This window comes from Thunnus albacares, chromosome 22 (assembly GCF_914725855.1).
Source record: "Thunnus albacares chromosome 22, fThuAlb1.1, whole genome shotgun sequence".
Taxonomy (NCBI): domain Eukaryota; kingdom Metazoa; phylum Chordata; class Actinopteri; order Scombriformes; family Scombridae; genus Thunnus; species Thunnus albacares.
The window spans coordinates 19,733,508-19,753,236 of NC_058127.1; the positions used below are offsets into that span (position 1 = coordinate 19,733,508).

A 19,729-nucleotide genomic window follows, 5' to 3' on the forward strand; every position below is an offset into this window, starting at 1 on the left:
TGTAGAGGTTGATGTAATCATCAGTGACAGTTCAGTTTTTTACTTTCTATTGGTAACGAAAAGGTCAAATTCAAATTTCATCAAAAAGAAAGCCACATCAAACACTCTCTGACCTTCTGAGGCAGGGCCTTCTTGCTATTAGCGCTGACCACGTGGCAGTTTGTTTTCAACCAGGTCAGATCCTGCAGCAGTTTCTGGGCTGACGGGCCATGCTCGTGAGGCAGATAATGAAGACCAACCAGCAGCCGCACCTGGGACTCGCTTAGTTGGCCCTTACCACCACTTTGCCCCCGACCCTGGGCCTTCTGTCCCCGGCCTACACCTGAGGGTGCTCCAGGTCTGGATCCCGGAGCTGAGTGGTTGGGTTGAGAGGGCTGGTTTGGCCTCTTCTTCTCCCCCTCTCGTCCCTCCCTCTCCCCTTTGACCTTAGTGGGTGAGGGAGGGGGTGAGCTGGAGTTGAGGGGGAAGACAGGGAGTTTGGCCACAGTAGAGTTCCCTCTAAAGGTGGAAGGGCAGTCAGATCTGTCAGGGGTTTTGCAGCGTGATGTTGGGGCAGAAGTGCGCTGATCTGCTCGTGCACTCTGTCGACCTGTGATGAGGAAATAGCATTGTTTTTTTTTATTGACAAGCAACCTTCACATTTTCAGTTTGGACTCAACAGTGCACTGAAAAAAAGGCAGTTCAGGTTTGAATCAATTTCAATGATCCAATCACAGCTCATTAATATAACAAAGCAGGTTAGCACTGAAACACACATATAAGCACAAGCACAGCACCAAATCATACTGTTATTATTTATTTACCTGCTTGTAGTGGTTGGTTGAGTTCTTCCATCCAGTCGTGTAGTGCAACAGACAGAGCTCTATCAGGACAGTACTCACACTCCTCATCTAGAGCACAAACAACAACATGTGTTTTCTTGTCTTTTGAAGCAACTGAAAGAGTATATATTATTCCTTGTTCCTACAGGGCTAAAACGAAAACTTTACATCTACAATTGCTGTTTTACATTACATTTTTTGCTGCTGTACTGGAATATTATGTCATGTCTCTGTTTGGAAAGTGATCTGTGGGAATAAAGAAATACAGCACCAAACAACAAAATGAGCCCAGATACTGTATATAAGTTACTATACATCAACAAAGGCTGTTCTGAAGTGTCAAATGTTAAAAATGATCAACGTTATCTCTATGCTTAAATGTTAAACATAATAACAGTCTTACACCTCATTCACATCCAGAGGAAGACAAAGTTTTTTTTAGATTATTTCAATCTGGACTGCAATAGAAATCAAAAAGTTAGACCCCTCTCACACAAAAAGAGTGAATCCAGTAATTGCCTCACAGACTACAAACACCCCATCCCCCTCCTTCTCATGTAATCATTAAAATTCCTCTTGCGTTTCCATCCACATCACAGGCCTGCCCTTCATCTCTTTTCTCATCCCCTCCCTCAATGCCCATTTCTCCTCCAGCCTTGTTTCTCCTCCTCAGAGGTCCTTCCTCTTCTTCTCATTTCTTCCATCATCACACCACACAATTATTCCTCCACCGCCACCTCTCCTCCCTGCTCGCTCTTCAGAACAACGTCACACACTACAGTGGTTTTCTCTTCCTACATTTTCCCATCTTACTTCCCTTTTTTCCTATCACTCTCTCTGGCTGGATTCTTGTGTATTTTACTGTCACAGTAAATGAAATGCAATGAATACTAACCAAACAGTAAATTAAGGTAAAGAAAGGGCTATTACACATACATACACATACAACTTTGCCTAGGACAAGAGATGCCACTTTAATTCCAACAAGATAATTAATTAGTTAAGTAATATTAGACTAAAATTGTGCCTGGTGGTTGAAATCGTGCAAGTTGCCAAGCAACACAAGCTTATTTAACATTTCTCCCAGAAGCACTGGGACTAACTATACAAGGCTCAACTCTGGCAGAGCCAATTTTAGTTTATTAACTCGGGGCATCTCCTGGCTCATTACTGCTACTTCCTCCTTCCATTTGCCTTCCCCCCACTGATCCTCTTACCTTTCTTCTCCTCTTTTCCAGCTCTGTTCCAGCTTCCCAGTGTATGCAGTGGGATGTAGTTGGCTTCAAACTCGCAGTTGGGGTTGAGCAGCAGGCCCCTCAGGTGGCTCTTCAGCTGAGGCTCTCGGCCTTTGAAAGGACCCAGGAAGAGACGCCTGGAGTCGTAGTCATTGGCGTGCAAGTTGTCCCAGATGATTGGAGGCCTTTGGAGGACAGACTCCACCTCAGCTAGGCAGTCCACAGACAGCTTCCTGGAGATGACCTTACTGCCTGTGGAGCCCAGAGTGAAGGGAAAAGTCGACAAGTGGCAGCATAAAGGTTTGAGAAACAAGCTTTACCAGAGGGAAGCACATCCAAATAAGAGGGAGACAGCAGAAAAATGAAGTGTACAAGTCTCCCTGTCTGGCAATGTAGGGCACATTCAAATTAGGCATGTTGGAGCAGTAGGAGTATATGAACTTTGGAGTGTTTACCTCTTTTGGTTCATATACTAAGATTCACTGAGACTTTATAAAAATGGGTGTATGTTTGTCTCCTCCAGACCACTGCATTGAATCCCTCAAAATATTAAGTTTTGTTGCTGTAAATATGTAGATGGATGTCTGATAATCATGAAGTACTCATGCTTTGAGAGCACAACATAACTACGTAAACTGTGAGTGATGCAGGAGAAAAATGTTTTCTCTGACTAAACAGACAGTCAGGAGTCACAAGATGCCCACATGTTCATGACACATAACTTCTTGAACAGCTTTCTTGCACATTTTGCATGCAGTCGTCGGTGACCTCCCTCTGTTCAGCTGTTTGAAAGTACTCCTGTTTTCCTGATTCAAACCAGGGCAGGTGTTTCCCACACTCTAGCACACATGAAATCAACAAACGACAACAACTATGGTGCTGTCTCTGCATGTTTCCTGTTGTGAAATACCAGAGTTAAAATGGGAAGCAAAAAAGTTTGCAGATAAAGAAACATATGAGAATGCAACAAAGAAAACTCTTACACTAGTGTGTTCAGGGAGCTTTTCTTTGCTACTCTGTAATGTTAACAAGCATAGCATAGCTTCAAGCTAACTCTGGTGCAGTGCATCTTTAATGTTTCAAACTGCACACTGTCCTATTCAATAAATAAATCAAACAATAAAAGCTGTATCCCACAATGTGACATTACCAATAAAAAATGTAACTATCATGGTACATGTTTAAAGAGACTACCATAGAACATCTTTTGAGCTAAAGCAATATATTTCAAGAAATGAGCCAAAAGAGAGTGGGCGATAATGCGTGTGTGTTTCTACTGTACTTCCATATGTGTGTAGGTGGCTGTGCACCTAAATCGCTTTTTAGTCTGTGGAGGAGGTTTTCTGTGGATTTGTGCCTGAATGTATTTGCATGTGTGCATGCCGAGCTGTGTGTTTGCCAGTATGTGTGCTGTTATTAACTGAGAAATTTCAGGTCAACTAATGAAGCAGGCGATTTAGTAAAAAACAGAAAACAAGAAACTGTACTTGAAGATTCTGCCACGCTATACAGAGTAGTGAGGAAGACGTTTGTGATTTTATTTTTTATAAATTACAATTAGTTTAATCAGTTAATTAATCAATTATAGATTTGGGCATGTGTCTCACCTGTCCATATTACTGTTATGTTGGGCAGCAGATCCTCTCCAACAGTCTGCAGGTAGGGAGACTTAGATACACTGGGAGAACACAGAGAACCACAGTACTCTACAAAGAGAGAAAAAGAGATGCTTCATCAAGTTTCAGGCGGACATTAAACACTGCCACAATGTGTACATTTCACAGTTTAGCACTCTTACCTGTTGGACAGAAGAGGAAGACAGGCGGTTCTCCCAAGAACCGATAGATCTCATTTGTTACAGTGACCTGAGCATGAGCAAATGAAGAGAAGGCCTCGCTGTCGGCCTGACACATGGAGTGATCAATATCATCAAACAGAATGGCAAAAGCCTGGCAACCTAGGTCTGATACCTGGAGAGAGGGAGATGTGAGGTTACACATGAGAGAGAAAAAGAAACAGGGTCAAACTATAAAAAGCCACATTACAGTTAGTATTTGTGTGTTATATACAGTATATACACTAACAAAACTGAGTAAACCCCTGTGTAATATCATTCAAATGTTAAATGGTTCAAAATTGTATCATCTTACAATAATTGTAGTATTTTTAGGGTGAAGTGTAGGGCATTTGATCTTATTTGTAATTAAAAACAAACATGTTAGATAGACTAAATTGAAAATATACAGGCCTCAAAGTACAGCCTCAATGTACTGAAAGTGAGTACACCTGTGATCACTGATACAAAAAAGGATTACACCTGTGACTTAAAATTAAGACTAATTGCCTGAACAAGGTTATAAAATAACCTTTGAACACCGCAACTTTCACCACAAGTAAGAATCCAGATTGGGAGACTTCATAAAGATGGGAGAGGGTACAAGATCATCAGTAGTCTACTGAACAGAAGCCAAAACACAGTTGCAGCAGTGGTTAGGAGGTACAGGAGGACCCATACTGCCAATAACAGAAGGTACAATTCAGAAAGTATGCGCAATTCACTTTTACGCAACCTTGCATTGAGAAACAGACGGGCAGGTTCTTCTGACTTGGCACAAGGATTATCTTTGGAAATTGGTGTTTCAGTGACTGCTCAGACAGAGTGAAGGACATGGCATGAAGTCAACCTCTACGGATGACGTCCAAGAAGAAAACCATTTCTCACAAAACGGCACAAAACTGCAAGATTAAACTTTGCCAGAACGTGAAAGGAAGCCTGATGAATACTGGCAGCACATTCTTTGGTCAGATGAAAGCAAAATAAATTTGTTTGGGTCAGATGGGGTCCAGCATGTTTGGCGTGGACCTGGCCAGGACTATCACAGTGCCAACCGTGAAACATGGAGGCGGGAGTGTGCTGATATGGGGCTACATGAGGGCAAAAGGTGAAGGGGAGATTTATAGATGGCACTATGAATGCAAGTTTATATACCCAAATACTGAATGAAAAGATGACTTCCAGTCTGAAGAAGGTTGGCAGGAGAGGAATTTTCCAACATGACAATGATCCCAAACACACAGCAAAAATCAAATAAGAGTTTTTAAAGAATAAAAAACGTGACCTTGCCAAGTATGTCCCTTGACCTGAAACCAATAGAACACCTTTAAAACAGAAGGTAGAGCAACAAATCCCCTCCAGCAAAGAGCAGCTCAAAAGAATCATCAGTGAAGGACAGCAGAACATCTCTCCACAGATTTGTGCAAGACTGGTATCTCTGCCCAGGAGGATCCAATCTGTCATCAAAAATGAAGGCTGGCACACAAAATATTAAAAAATAAAAGAGTGTGCTGACTTTTATTGCAGTTTGATCTCAAATATTGACCTTTCATCATACATTCTGTTTGTTAAGTGAATTGGCTTAATTCTTCTTAGGTTTTGTCTAAAAACAAATAAAACTGTATTAAATGGACAGGATTTGTAATTACTCAACATTTTAGTGATATTGACCAGAGGTGTACCCAGTTTTATTATATACTGTACCTGTCTCAGCTTGCGTTTGAGTAGTGTCAGGTCACAGGAAGAGGAGAAGACGATGTCCTGACCAGGAGAGAGGGCGTAAACAAACCTCAGGCCCCTTGACTGGGCCTCCGCTATGAGAGTGCGCAACTGACCTAAGAGGAGAGGAGAGAGAAATAAATTTTGAAACAGAACTTGCTGAATTACTCAATCATATCTGAGAGTGATAAACATTACTAAACTCTTCACATAACATTTTAAAGTTTCTCTCTAATCTCCATTTTATGTCTGTCTTTGGAAATTCAGCTTGACTGTAAACAACCAGGCCTCCAGACTAATGGCATGGCGTCTTCCAGAGCACAATAAAATTAATAATGAACATCATGAAAACTGTTGATGCCTTCTGGACGGTAACGAGAAATAAATCTACCTATAATGTCGAAAAGGCAATTTCACATTTGGGACAATTACTTTTCACATTGATGGAAGACACAATGTTCTGGAGTAGGAAAGTGAAACAAGTTAGGCTGCAGTCAGTCAGTCAGATGGATAGATGGATAGAAGTGATGTTCTTACCCTCCTCTTCAGGAGAGTAGACTTCTCTCCACAACAATCTGTGTTTCAGGTCATCTTTTGGACCGTACAGGTAGGTGTTCAAACCCCAGCGTTGCATCCTGGCACAAACAGACATAGATACACAGAGAAAGCATGATGAGATGTTACTGAAGTGCAAGTTTACAGTAGATCATTATTTTCAAAATCTGTTTTTCTTCTTCTGTAATTATTAGACTTTTTGTCCCTTAGCTGTTATTTTACTCCTCTATATCCCTGTAACTCACATTTTAATTGGATTTACATTTGGTTTTATTCTTGACATTCTGTTTAAATTCAGGTAAAATTCATGACTTTCACAAGATGATGGTCTAAGGATCAAAATGTCAAATAAAACTTGAGCTTTGTCAGGTAGGAATCCAGGAGGGACAGGGATTAAGAGCTGAGAGTGAAGTGAGGACAGCAGGAGGAAAAAAAACAACAAGCAGCAACAAAATAGATCCACTGTATCGATCGTGGGGCTCCATGGCCGGCTAAGTTACAGGAAATGACCTCTTGAATTATAAATAGTGCATAGTACTAGGAGTGAAACAATATCTGCATGACTATGCATTCACACAAACGCACATAAACACATGAATATTGTTCTCTCGCTCTCGCTGGAAATGGACCAGCTCTTGTCTTTCTTGTCATTTGTGGGTGGACTGTGTTCTCACTCTCTCTCTGCCTCATTTCCTGGACAGATGGTATGTAAGTCGCCTCCACAAAGCTGCAACCTACCTCCCTCAAACACACACACACACATCCAAAGCTCTACTGTGCCAAACTTATGCAATGCTATGAATTTGTCCCGTACCCCACACTTGAGCCAAAAAAAGCCGATCTATAAATAAACCTGGAGCCTACACACTCAGCTGCTGCTACGCTGACAAAGTTTTGGAAGTCAAATTCATCCTCATAATCTCCTCACAAAGCTTTGATGTCCTCCAGTTGAACCCACCAAAATACTTTCTGAGGTACTTTTCTTTCCAAATAGTCCCCTGCAGACATTCAAGCGATCATACAAAAAGTAGATGTTAAACAAAAAGTTGCAAAACTACACATGGAAGACCAGTTGTTACACAGCTGTTTTCACCTGAAAACTCAATATTTAGGCATATGCTTAGGGGCACATCTAAGTTTTTCGCCACACTAGCAGCATGGCTCTAGGGATGGAAATATCAATCTGTTGGTGGGTTGATCGGTCATCTGCTATGGGCCAGGCTGAAATATCTCAACTATCATTTGGTGCAGACATTCATGGTCCACAGAGGATGAATCTTAACCCCCCTATTTGTTGTTTTGAGTGAAATGTCTCAACAACTATGGATTACCATGAAATCTGGTACACATGTTCATGTCCCACTGAAGAAGAATTGTAATAACTTTGGTGATTTCTTAACTTTTCATCTACTGCCATAAGGTCAAATTCTAAACTTGTCCAAAATTTTACTGCTAATTAATGTTAGCGTGCTAAGAAACTAAACTAAGATGGTGAACACAATAACATTATACTTGCTAAACATCTGCATGTTAGCATTGTCATTGTGACCATGTTAGCCTGCAGATGTTAGCATTTAGCTCAAAGCATCACTGTGCTTCACTAGAGCTTCACAGAGCTGCTAACATTGTTTTTGCTTTAACGCTACCAGTATTTTTAGTAATACTTATCTAGAACAACCTTCAGTATCCAACGTTAGCATGCCAGCAATATCAATGAATTAATGTCAAGTCAATGTGACCTTTTGTTGTTCAATATCTTAAGGTTTATCAATTTAAATGCACAGCTTTTCCTGAAATGCAACATTTGGGCACACATTCAGGGACACATTATAGTTTTTATCACAAATATTATACACCCATTAAACCATAAATGTGAATTAAAACAATGTGATATGATCTGGTGTAGCTCAACCTCAAACTGCAAGCATATTTAAGAGCTGTGGAAAGCAGACAGCAGAGGGAACAACTTAATCTCCGGGGATGCTGATGACTGCTACTATTGGCTGCCCAACTACAAAACTGTGTCACAGCTCCCAACAGGGACTTGTGTCGTTCCACTCATATGTAAGACATGTACTGTACTGTATGTTATCAAGAATTAATTGGGTCCTTTCGAAGTACAAGGTATACACATGGGATAATATGAATGCATATGAAAAAGGGAATGCCATGTCTCTTATTTGTGCAAAAATTAATGTTTGACTACTGGTATGTTCGTGTTTTGATGTTCATGCATGGACTATGATGCTTTAAGTGGAGAAATGACCTTTTAGTATTCTACTGTAGTTCACTGTCATTGAAATCACTAAGCAAGCTAATTCATGCTGAAAGAGCTTGTCTCTCTTTGTGAGCTGATGAAACTGTTAATGAGAGTTGCTGTGGCAGACTCAATATGGAGCTGCCTTCTTTGCCTTGTTTAGTCAAGATTCTAATAGACTTGGCCTACTGCCTTGAAACTGGAATAGAAAATTCATAATGTACAGTACATTTGATTATCTTGAATGTTGATTCCATCTGGTTTTAAATGGCACACTTTTTATGTTGTCCTGATGCTTCCAGGTCTCATTCAAAAATGAGAGTCTATTACTGCACTTAGCTGGCGCTGTATCGACACTCTGTGGCCAACTTAACAGTGTGGTTGTGCTGAGCAGCTCTCTGGTGTCCTAGTGAAGGTCGCTGCATGGAAAAAAACATTTTGCTAAATAAAGAGCATACATGGGCTCAATAAAATCTTCCCTCTCTAAAGGTGAAAAGGACACATAAAATATCTATAAATATACTGACTTCAGTTCAAAGAAAACTGAATTGTACTATCATTTAGTACCATGGTGCTAAATTTTAATGTTATTGTAGAGTTTCCATGACCCATGATCATCTAAACTGTACAAGGAAGCCTTTCAACCCTCACAAATGTTTTATAAAATGAAAAGAAATTAATGCTTTTGTTTTTGTGCATTTAAATCTATAAACTTTAAGATGGACATCAAAAAGTCACATTGAAATTCTCTGTCATATTGCTGACATGCTAACATTGAACATTGTTAATAGATAAATAATACTAAAAATATTGGTATAAGCCTCAAAACAAAAGTCTACAGCCATGCTAGCGACTCTGATGCTGTACTTAGGCATAGTGGTGCTAACATCAGCATGTTGACATGCTCACAATGATGCTTAGCGCGTATAATGGACACGTTCAGGTTCACCATCTTAGTTTAGCTTGTTAGCACGCTAACATTTGCCACTTAATACTAAACACAAAGTTCATCTGAGGCTGATGCAGTTGTAATTAGTTTCAAAGGTATTCAGTCATAAACTTAAGTAAAAAGTAAAACAGTAAGTATTGGATTAGTTAGAAATTTGAGCTGATGATGGTGCTAGCTAGATGAAAGGTTAAGGGATCACCAAAGTGACTACAATTCATCCTGAGGGGGACATGAATGTCTGTACCAAATGTCAAGGCAATCCATCAAATAGTTGTTGCTGCCTTTCACCTTAAACCTAAATGTCAGAGGATCACTAAAGTCGTTAGGATACATCAGCTGGCAACTATGAATGCCTGTACAAACAATTGTGCCAATCCATCTGGTAGATGCTGATATATATTTCTCTGGAGAAGGACATTTCAATCTGGACCAAAGTGGCGGACCAACTGACAGAGCCATCCCTAAAAACCATACCATTGGAACCAAATGCTCCCAAGACTATCTCTGATCCTCTTTCTCTGTCTCCCTCTAACACAAAATGCAGTATCTGCCCTCCCCTCTTTCTCCCCCTCCTGTCATCCATGGCTGAGCCTCTGGACTGAGAACGAGCCTGCCCTCTGCTATAAAGTCATTCTGCCTCAGTGATTTCTCTCAGGTCTGGCTAGCACTGAAATACAGGCGTGCAACTGGGTTTAGCCCAGAGGCGTCAGGTCAGTGATTCCTGAGCTCATGTTATTTATGGGAAGAAGAACAACAACAACAAAAAAACATCCCCTCTAACCGGGTTTACACACATATGCTCACACATTAAGTGTGGAGTGCATGCAGGCTTGCACACACCAGGTTAATTAGTTTCTTGGAAGAGTGGTGACAGACTTACCATTGAAAGAGAACTTTCCTCTGATCCATAGACCAAGGCCTCCCATAGAAACCTGTAAAAGGAAAAGAAAAATGAAATAAGCATACTGAATATATTTCATATTAGCAGCAAGTAAAAGCTATAAATCTACACCTTCACGTATAGATAACCACTGGCATAATGAAACACCTCTCATAGTAGTGATCAGTTCTACAAGGCCATGCAGGGGACACACTTCTATAATAATTTCAGCTCTGTTTACTATCATAAACTGTGACAGTTTGTGAAAATCCTTTCTGACATTTCTTTTTATATTGAGCAGCGAGCAGTAACTGAAAGCAAGTACACTGTGTAAGCTCTGAAACTGGATTTAACAATGTTTTTCCAGACATATTCATGGTCAATGAAAATGCGCCATGGCATATAGCGTATATCATTTCATATGGTTCTCTGTACTGTTTTTCAGTTACCAGCTATGCAGTGATTAATCATAAACTGGACAGTTACCAGCTCTTCCAGTGCTTACTTAGTCCCATCCCCTCTGTGTTTGGCAGAGGCATAATTCATCTCCAGCTATACACTCTCCATCACATTTGCTATTTTTAGAAACGGGAGCATCTCCAGTGTCCCTCTCCCTCCTTTGTGTTTTCTGAATAAGTCTGTAATGTGTGTGTGTGTGTGTGTGTGTGTGTGCGTGCACATGTATGTGTGTACAGTAAGTGGGTCATAGAAGAAATCGGATCGACTTACAATCCGGACTGTTTTCTCCTGCATGCCCATAGGGAGTGTGTGTTTTTGTGCACATGTGTGCATGTGCATGTCTACCTGTGAATGTGCATGTCCATCCTGCAGAGTGCTCCCCACAAAGCCTGAACCAATTATCTACTCTGCTGGATGCCACCACATGGGGCAGAGAAAAACACAGGTCTAAGAATTAGTAATCAAGTGTGAGATGGAGCTGAAGCTGCATGATGTGTCACATTTTTATTATTACAGCAAAATGAAAATCCACAATAAACACATTGCAACGTGCTGCAATACTAGAACAGGCAATATTCATAGAGGCGGAAAGTTGAGACACCAGAGAAACAGACAGAGATGACAAACATGTTTTCACATCATCTCAGCAGTATATGGTATAAGTTCTTACTAGAGCTGTAACAATTAGTCGATTACTTGATTAGTCAGTTAGATCGTTTAGACTATTTTAATAATTGATAAATCATTTTAGTCACTGTAAATGCCAAACATTTGCTGGTCCCAGCTTCTCAAATGTGAGAATGTGATGCTTTTCTTCGGCATACATGATAGTAAACTTATATCCAAATATCTTTGGATTTTGGACTTTTGAAGGCGCCACCATGGACTGTGGGAAATTATAATAAGCATTTTTCACTATTTTCTGATATTTTTGTGGACAAAACAATTAATCAATAATGAAAATGATCATTAGTTGCAGCCCTAGTTCTTACCAGCAGTGTTGAGAAGACTCTTTCTGTAATCTTTGAGTCTTTGTGATCACATGAGGTCATATAACCTCTTTGATGATTATACTGATCACAATGTAATGAGGTATCACAACTGCACAACAATAACAAACAACTAGAAAAACAAATGTTACTTTTTAAATCAATTTATTATCCTCTTGCAGTCATATGATGACACATACTGTATGCCAAAGACAATATTTGTGTGATTAGCTTTACAGATACGTAAAATAATGAATGACAGATATGGGTGAACACCTGTTCTCACTATCTGTCAGATGACAGAACATTATTTAATGCATATGGATTGTTATTATTGTTGTCTGGTCACATGAACGATATTTTTGGTTTATTTTCAGGGTCTATATTTTCATCAAAAAATTAGAGACAGATTTGAGAAACTGCAGTAATAACCTCATTAACAGCATTTTCACCACTGATTCTGTTGTGGTTCTCCTCTCCTCTTCATCATCATTATCCTCATCATTACAACTATAATCACCATTATCCTCTTCATCATCTCCTATTATTACTACTCTTCATCAGCATCTTTACAATAAAGCCCTCTTATTATTTCCTTTCATTGTCATCTTCATCCCCACAAACATTATCATCATCATCATGACCGCGACCATCATCCACATCATTATCTTTCCCAATAATATCATTGTCAAGATTTTCACATCATCATGATCATGACCACCATTATCATCATCTTCTTCATCAGCATCATCATAACAACAGTCTTCCTCCTCCCATCCTGTAAAAGCATTTCCAGCATCATCATCACTTTCATCTAATCCCAACATCATCCCAATCTTAAATCACCATCACCATCTTTATCACCATAACCACCTTAATCATCATGACCATGGTTATTATCATCATCATCTCCATCATCATCATCATCAGTGTATTTCCTTTTCTTAGCCTGCAGCCTTTGAACCAGACATTACTGCATGCTTTTCAGCCTCTGCTCTTTGATCTCCACTTCAAGCCTGACTGATCACCACCACATCATCTCATAGAGATATTTATTGTATATCATACCTACGTTGGTGTTCAGACACATATTACCACTCCCCACCCCTCCTCCCCGACAGAAGGTGAGAAAACGGCGCTAATACAAATATAGGTCAAACGGAGGTCTATTCATAATCATCTCCCCAAGACAAGAAAAATCACATGATCTGACAGGTCAGTTATGAAGTCGGCCGCTCTTACCTTCCACCACCCCGCAAAGAAACTGCTTCTTCTCCTCCATCATGTCCTCAGCCCCGCTGCCTCCCACCGCTTCCAGTCGGCCCCTAAAGAGCGAGGGAAGACGAGATGCTCTCCCCGTCTGTCAGCTTAGACACCGGGTCTATTCTTCATGCTTCTCCCCGATCAGCCTCCACCTCCTTCTCCACCTCTCCTGCGCTCTACATCGCTGGAGCTTTCGTGCTGCCTTCAGGTGCTCAACGGAGGCTCGTCCTCCTGAGCACCCACTCGCTCATGAGAGAACAAGAGCCAAATAACCCAGTAAAAGAGTTTTTGGGGGGCTGAGTTACGTCTGCAGTTTTATACGAGATATAGGCCTACGTTACTTCATGCTGTTATGCTGTTATGCAATAATTTTATATTTCTAGAAGTTTAGTTACAAGGTCCTTTACAATAAAACAACAGAAAAATAACAGAGTAAAACCACAAAACTGTATATACAGTCATACCCCTATTCATACCCCTGGCAAATTTTGACTTAAAGTTACTTTTATTCAACCAGCAAGTTTTTTCTTGATTGGAAATGACACAGGCATCTACCAGAAGATAATAAGACAATGTACAAGAGGCATCATTGTGGAAATAAATATTTCTCAGCTTTTATTTACATTTGAACAAAAAGTGGCATGTCCAAAATTATTCATACCCTTCTCAATAATCAATAGCCTTTATTGGCTATTACAGCAATCAAAGCTTCCTATAATTGCTGACCAGCTTTTTGCATGTCTCCACTGGTATTTTTGCCCATTCATCTTTAGCAATGAGCTCCAACTCTTTCAGATTGGAAGGTCTCTTTGCCATCACCCTGATCTTTAGCTTCCTCCACAGATTCTCAATTGGATTCAAGTCAGGACTCTGACTGGGCCACTGCAAAACGTTAATGTTTTTGTCCGCTAACCATTTCTTCACGACTTTTGCTGAGTGTTTTGGGTCGTTGTGGTGCTGAAATGTCCACTGGTGCCCAAGGCCAAGTTTCTCTGCAGACTGCCTGATGTAGTTGTTGAGAATCTTGATGTATTGCTCTTTTTTCATGGTGCCGTTTACTGTGATTAGGTTCCCTGGTCCATTGGCTGAAAAATACCCCCAAAGCATTAGGTTCCCACCACCATGTTTGAGAGTGGGGATGGTGTTCTTAGGGTTGAAGGCTTCTCCTTTTTTACGCCAAATGAAGGATACATCATTGTGGCCAAACAATTCAATTTTTGTTTCAGCTGACCATAAAACAGAAGACCAGAAGTCTTCTTCTTTGTCCAGATGAGCATTTGCAAAGGCCAAGCGGAGCTTTTGTGTACCTTATCTAGAGAAGTGGCGTCCTCCTTGGTCTACGTCCGTGGAACAAAGGGTATGAATAATCTTTGACATGCCACTTTTTGTTCAAAAATAAATAAAAGCTGAGAAATAATTTTTTCCCCAATGATGCCTCTTGTACATGGTCTTATTATCTTTTGGGAGAAGCCTGTGTCATTTCCGGTCAAAAAAACTTGCTTGTTGAATAAAAGAAACTTTAAGTCAAAATTTGCCAGGGGTATGAATAATTTCGGGCTTGACACACACACACACACACACACACACATATATATGTTTAATATGCATAGATAGATAACACACTTTGTAGCAGGGAGCACAGTACAGTCATAAGGGAAGATATGTGGGGCAATAGACATTTTTATGGTTTAAATTTCTACATATCATAGCAGGAAAATCACAGGTTTAATAAATAACATTAATAATGGCTGCTTTCCTTTTATTTGAGTGAAATGAAATGAAATGGACAAAATATTGACCCGCAGCTGCTTGTCATGCAGCTCGTCAATGTCTCTTTTCAATTTATAAAACAATTCAACAATTTTCTTTAAATAAATTAGTTCCACACAGTTTTTGTGACAAAAGTGTATTATAAATATACTTCTTTATAGCCACTCCAGCCTACTGCCAATTTACTCACTTATTCACCTTTTCTATTTGTTTTTTCTGTGCAATTTCATAATCAGATTTTTCTGGTGTTAGTGAAGGCAGCATCTGCCTCTGCTCCCAGTCCCCGTTATGCACAGGCGCACTGGCCACCTGCAAGCAAAACGAGTAAGGTGTGTTTGTTAAAGTGAGAGAAAGAGTAAGTGAGAAAGTGAGTGAATGAGTGAGTGAGTGAGTATCTTGACAGTCTCATTATTCATTTTCCCATATTTGGATCAATCAACAAACCTTGGAGATGATGGGGGATAGTTGCTCTTTATCTGTTACACACTGCTGTATTTTTACACACCATTGTACACCTCATAGTATTGTAATACATACATCAAATACATTTATAACTAGATATATGTATAATATCTTTCAGAATTATACATGTATTACAATCATTGTGAATAAATAAGCTACTGCTTTCTTTTCTCTGACTCTGAGCACCCCTCGCTGGAATTAAATATAATTACACCAGTGCCACATTTAATCATATGGTGACCTGATAGCAGGTCATGTTAATTTCTCATGGTGGACACCTGGTCAGATCAAAAATATGTGCAAGTTTTCATGAATACATAACATTAACTTGAAAAAGTATGTAAAAATACTAGATGACACAAATATTGTATTAGACACTACCTATAATTTATGTGTTGACATCCAGATACCTTCAACAAAATTATCACACATAAAATACACATTAAAAATATAATGCATGGATATTTATAATGTAGATTTATTAAATAGAATTATGTTTTCTCATAAATAATTCATTATTTGATGTCAGGTTGATATGGGATTGCTGCTGCTGGAGCTACTAGCAGGTGGACCAGAAAGTCTGACAGTAAAATGCGCTGTGGATCTGCAGGGAGCCAGCAGTTATTTACTGTACAGTTAGCATGTACCACCCTGTCTAGCTCTCAGTTTGGAAGTTTGAGAAACATGTGTGCATTTTGTGTTCATGCTATATACAGTAGTTTAGCGCTCATACCAGACATGTAATGACTGAATTCACCAGCTAAACAATTTCCTCTTGGCTACATACCACATCTCAAGTAATGACTTAATAGCAGGTCATGTAATGTACTGTATGTATACCAGGAAGTGTAATGTTAACATTCCTAAAGATACAAAAGTATCATGCACTAAATTACACTCCGAATAGTCTTGACAACTAGATGCCCCTGGGCAAGTAGGATGTGGTGTACCTGGGGTTTTCCCAGGTGTGAATTGTTTCCCTGAAAAAGAAGAAGCAGGATGTGCTGACAAAAAAACATTTTCTGAATACAAACACAAACCAAAACAAATAATTTAATTTGTTTCATTTTTTATAGTATACTGGTTTTGAAAGTGCTGTATCTGTATTGGCAATTGGCAAAAACTGTCCCTGACCAACAGATAGTCGTAATAGTAGTATTAAAAAGTTCCTGAAGAGGTATTAACATGTAATGTATGAACATTTGAATGAATTGCTTGTTTTAAATGAGTTGTCATGTTTCTAAAATCTATGCAAAATCACTGCAAGTGTTTTATGAAGAGAGCTCAACCAAAAAAATGTATCCCCTTATTTGTGTCAGGTGCTGCCATTCATTCCTCTGCTACAGGATTTGTTTGACTCGTGTATTCTGCTCTGCTAGTCCTTCTGTATATGTACCATTTCATATTTTAAGTGTTCATCTATCTCAGTTTGTGTGTGTCTGTGTGTGTGTATCAGTACCTATCCAGTATATTGAAGCTACAGAAGGAGTTGACCTACATGAGTTATGATTGGACCGTACTGGCTGTCCAGGTCAGACTGTTCTCCGAGGGGAAGTGACAAAGCAACCAGGCCAACAACACCAGCAAGGTGAGTACAGGACAGACGGGGAAGTGGAAAACACATTGAGACATTAGGACACAGGGTAGTTTGTTGCCCTCAGAGACTATTGCTCGATCAGTTGATTCAAACTCCTTAGCATCCTTAAGCAAGAGAGAGAAACCCCTCAAGCTTCAGGGGAATCCTATGGCTGACCCTGACTCTCTGATATGAGTGTAACGAGGCCTCGTCACGGGAGGGCTTGGTGGTGGCTTGGTGAAGCGAGGTGTCAAAAACTCAAGATACTTCTGCTTTGAAAGGTCGATACCGGGGGTCGATACTGTGTCAGGTGCTTTGAGCGACAAGCATTCTCCTGAGAGAGTTATTCCCCCAATAAACAGTTAAATCAACAATATGAAATACCACATAGGGAGGAGGTAGGGGGCAGCAGATGGCTTTGGCATGAGCATGATTAGCAGTAATAGTGTCAAGTTATGATGTCCATGCTGTACACCTGGATGAATATGAGTCGATGTTACTGGCCACACAGCCATCAATAAGCTAATGGTTCTTAAGCATACTGAAAACAGCTGAAGCCAAAACGAGTGACTTCAGGGCTCTGCCTGAACTAACACTGTGCTGCATTTCTTCTTCCTCACTTTAATTTACAGTAAGGAAACTGAAATCATAACTTTTATTCTGTTTTTTTTTAATGTTCATGCAGTTGGCCTGGAGAGGGTGTACTATAAAGATACAGTATGTTCAAAGTTCCCAACAATTAGGGATTATTGTTCAGAAACGTGATTCTGAATAGGAACCGGTACTAAATTTGTAAGAATCTGTAAGGTATTTTTATGGTTGGCTCTTTAACTGTACTTGAAGAAACCAGGGAGCGAGATTAGCACATCAGAAAATGTGGCTTTGATTTAATTTATGATCATGCTGAGATCTCCTCTGCTCTCTAGTCAATGTTTGGCAGAGGGCATTGTTGAATATTTGTAAGGAAAGAGGAATCAGGGACATAACATTTGATGTTAGCTTTTTAGTGAAAAATATCAACCTAATATGCTTAAATAAACCTTGTGAACAAGGAACATTTTTTAGCTAAAGAGAAGAGTGATGATGATGATTATTATCAGAGGTCTCATGTTTTCTACTTGCAAGAGATTTGCAGGGGAAATCCCTCAGTACTTGTAGGCATTGTCTTCCTCTAAGCATAGCATTCAAAACATTATAAAGGAGGTAAATAGCTCTTTAATCATTACCTCAAACAGACTCAGATTTTTAGACTCTGACTCATTTATGTGTTGCAGGAGTGATTTCAGCATGGTTTTACTTCACCTGAAGGGTCATTTCAACAATATGAATTATAAAAAACAATATGAGCTTGGGTTTAGTGGGAAACTGTACTAAGCTGAATAACTATTAAGCTTTCATCAGGTTTGTAAAAAGGAAAATATTGTACTAAAATATTAATTTTATGCCTTTTTGGTGGAATTGCTGGTGCAAACACAATTTGCTTTAAATAATTCAATTATGTAACAATAGAATAAAATAAAATTTAGTAGTAGTTTATTTGATTAGTAACTTTATTATTAATATAATTATTTCACAAAAAAGACAAACAACAAAACTGTGGTGGAAGTTGACCCAATAAAGGAGACCAACAAAGAGAAATTTGTCTTTGTATATTTATTAAGCTTTTACACAAAAGGACCGAAACCTATAAAGTGATAGTCAGCGACCACTGAGGAATCGATGCTGTGTGCATATGCATAAGAACAAAGATGTTAGTGACAGATGACATGTTAGTTACATTCAATAAAAGGAAACACATTGATGATTAAACACAGGCATTTCCCTAATGAAGGCACACTCTTGTCTCAGATTAACATGAAAGGGTTAATGTGCAAGCTGGGCTATATTTCAACCTTACGTTATTAAACACATAAATGTGGTACACAGATCAGGCATTGTATTAAGAAAGACAGTTCATTCAGAGGTTCAGCAGAAAGGGAGCCAGTCCTGCTTTCCACAAAACTGTAAACCACAGAGAATCACACTTAAATGCAAAGGTGATACACTAAATGATCATTTTTATTTTTTTCCTTTAAAAAAAGAAATTAAAGTACATTAATTATGTGCAGAATTTATCAACCCAGTATTGACAATGTGATGCTGGTGCAGTTTGATTTAGTGCTCATATTATTTGTAATGGGTGTGATTTAAAATGTGGTGAAGCAGCATTCTTATTCAATGAAAGTACCATATGTACAGTACAAGTGTGCATAACAGTCAACCAATAACATTAATGTGAATCAATACTTTTGACAACCAGAGAACAAAAGATTTTGCTCTGAGCGATGTTGCGTGAGACAGATGAAGACAAGCTCACAGAGTTGAACAGGTTGGGTTTGAACAAACTTGCATTCCTTTTCAATCACCGCATTTGAAAGAGGAAAAAAGAGGATAGTTAGGTTTAGCTTTAACTTCCTGATTCCTTCACAAATGTGCTAAGGACTTTGAACACTCAGCAGCTGAGCACTGATAACCATCAAACAAGTATTTATCAAGCAGCACAGAGTAACTGACAGTCAAGGGCATTTGATGTCGTGCATTTTTAAGCAGGAGGCCGTTAAAGAGCTAATAGTAAGTAGAATCAATAACTGTGCCATAGTTTTTAGGTAAATGGCTTTTAAATACTGGTACACATGCATATCCATTAAATCAAAAGTTCTTGAGAAGAAGGATATTATCTTTTCAAAGGCATAGTTTCAAAGGTTTTCAAAGGTTTAACACATGGATTATGGACTGATCATCAGTGTGCTCACAGGTTGGTGCCTTTTGTTTGATTATTCTGACTGTTTGACTTTTTTAATCAATCTTTCTCAGTGTTGTAGCCTACACGCAGGGTTTTGGGGGAGGAATTCTCAGTACAGAAAAGTTGTTAAGTAGGGTCAATTTTTAAAATCATAGTTTTAAATGAAGATTATGATACA

The 19,729-nt window shown here is 39.2% G+C and overlaps 1 protein-coding gene across 1 annotated transcript in view; it reads right to left on the reverse strand.

Moving 5' to 3' along the window:
• si:dkey-183c6.8 (protein O-GlcNAcase) overlaps window positions 1-13,181 on the reverse strand; it is a 21,987-nt gene extending 8,806 nt beyond the window's left edge. The window contains exons 1-9 of the mRNA XM_044341313.1: window positions 12,941-13,181; window positions 10,251-10,302; window positions 6,147-6,244; window positions 5,595-5,725; window positions 3,855-4,026; window positions 3,664-3,762; window positions 2,039-2,308; window positions 804-890; window positions 114-589 (exon numbers count right to left, since the gene is read on the reverse strand). Of these exons, the coding sequence (XP_044197248.1) occupies window positions 114-589; window positions 804-890; window positions 2,039-2,308; window positions 3,664-3,762; window positions 3,855-4,026; window positions 5,595-5,725; window positions 6,147-6,244; window positions 10,251-10,302; window positions 12,941-12,983 (1,428 nt within the window). The 5' untranslated portion in view covers window positions 12,984-13,181. The remainder of the gene's footprint in view (window positions 1-113; window positions 590-803; window positions 891-2,038; window positions 2,309-3,663; window positions 3,763-3,854; window positions 4,027-5,594; window positions 5,726-6,146; window positions 6,245-10,250; window positions 10,303-12,940) is intronic.
• Window positions 13,182-19,729: the final 6,548 nt, after the last annotated feature.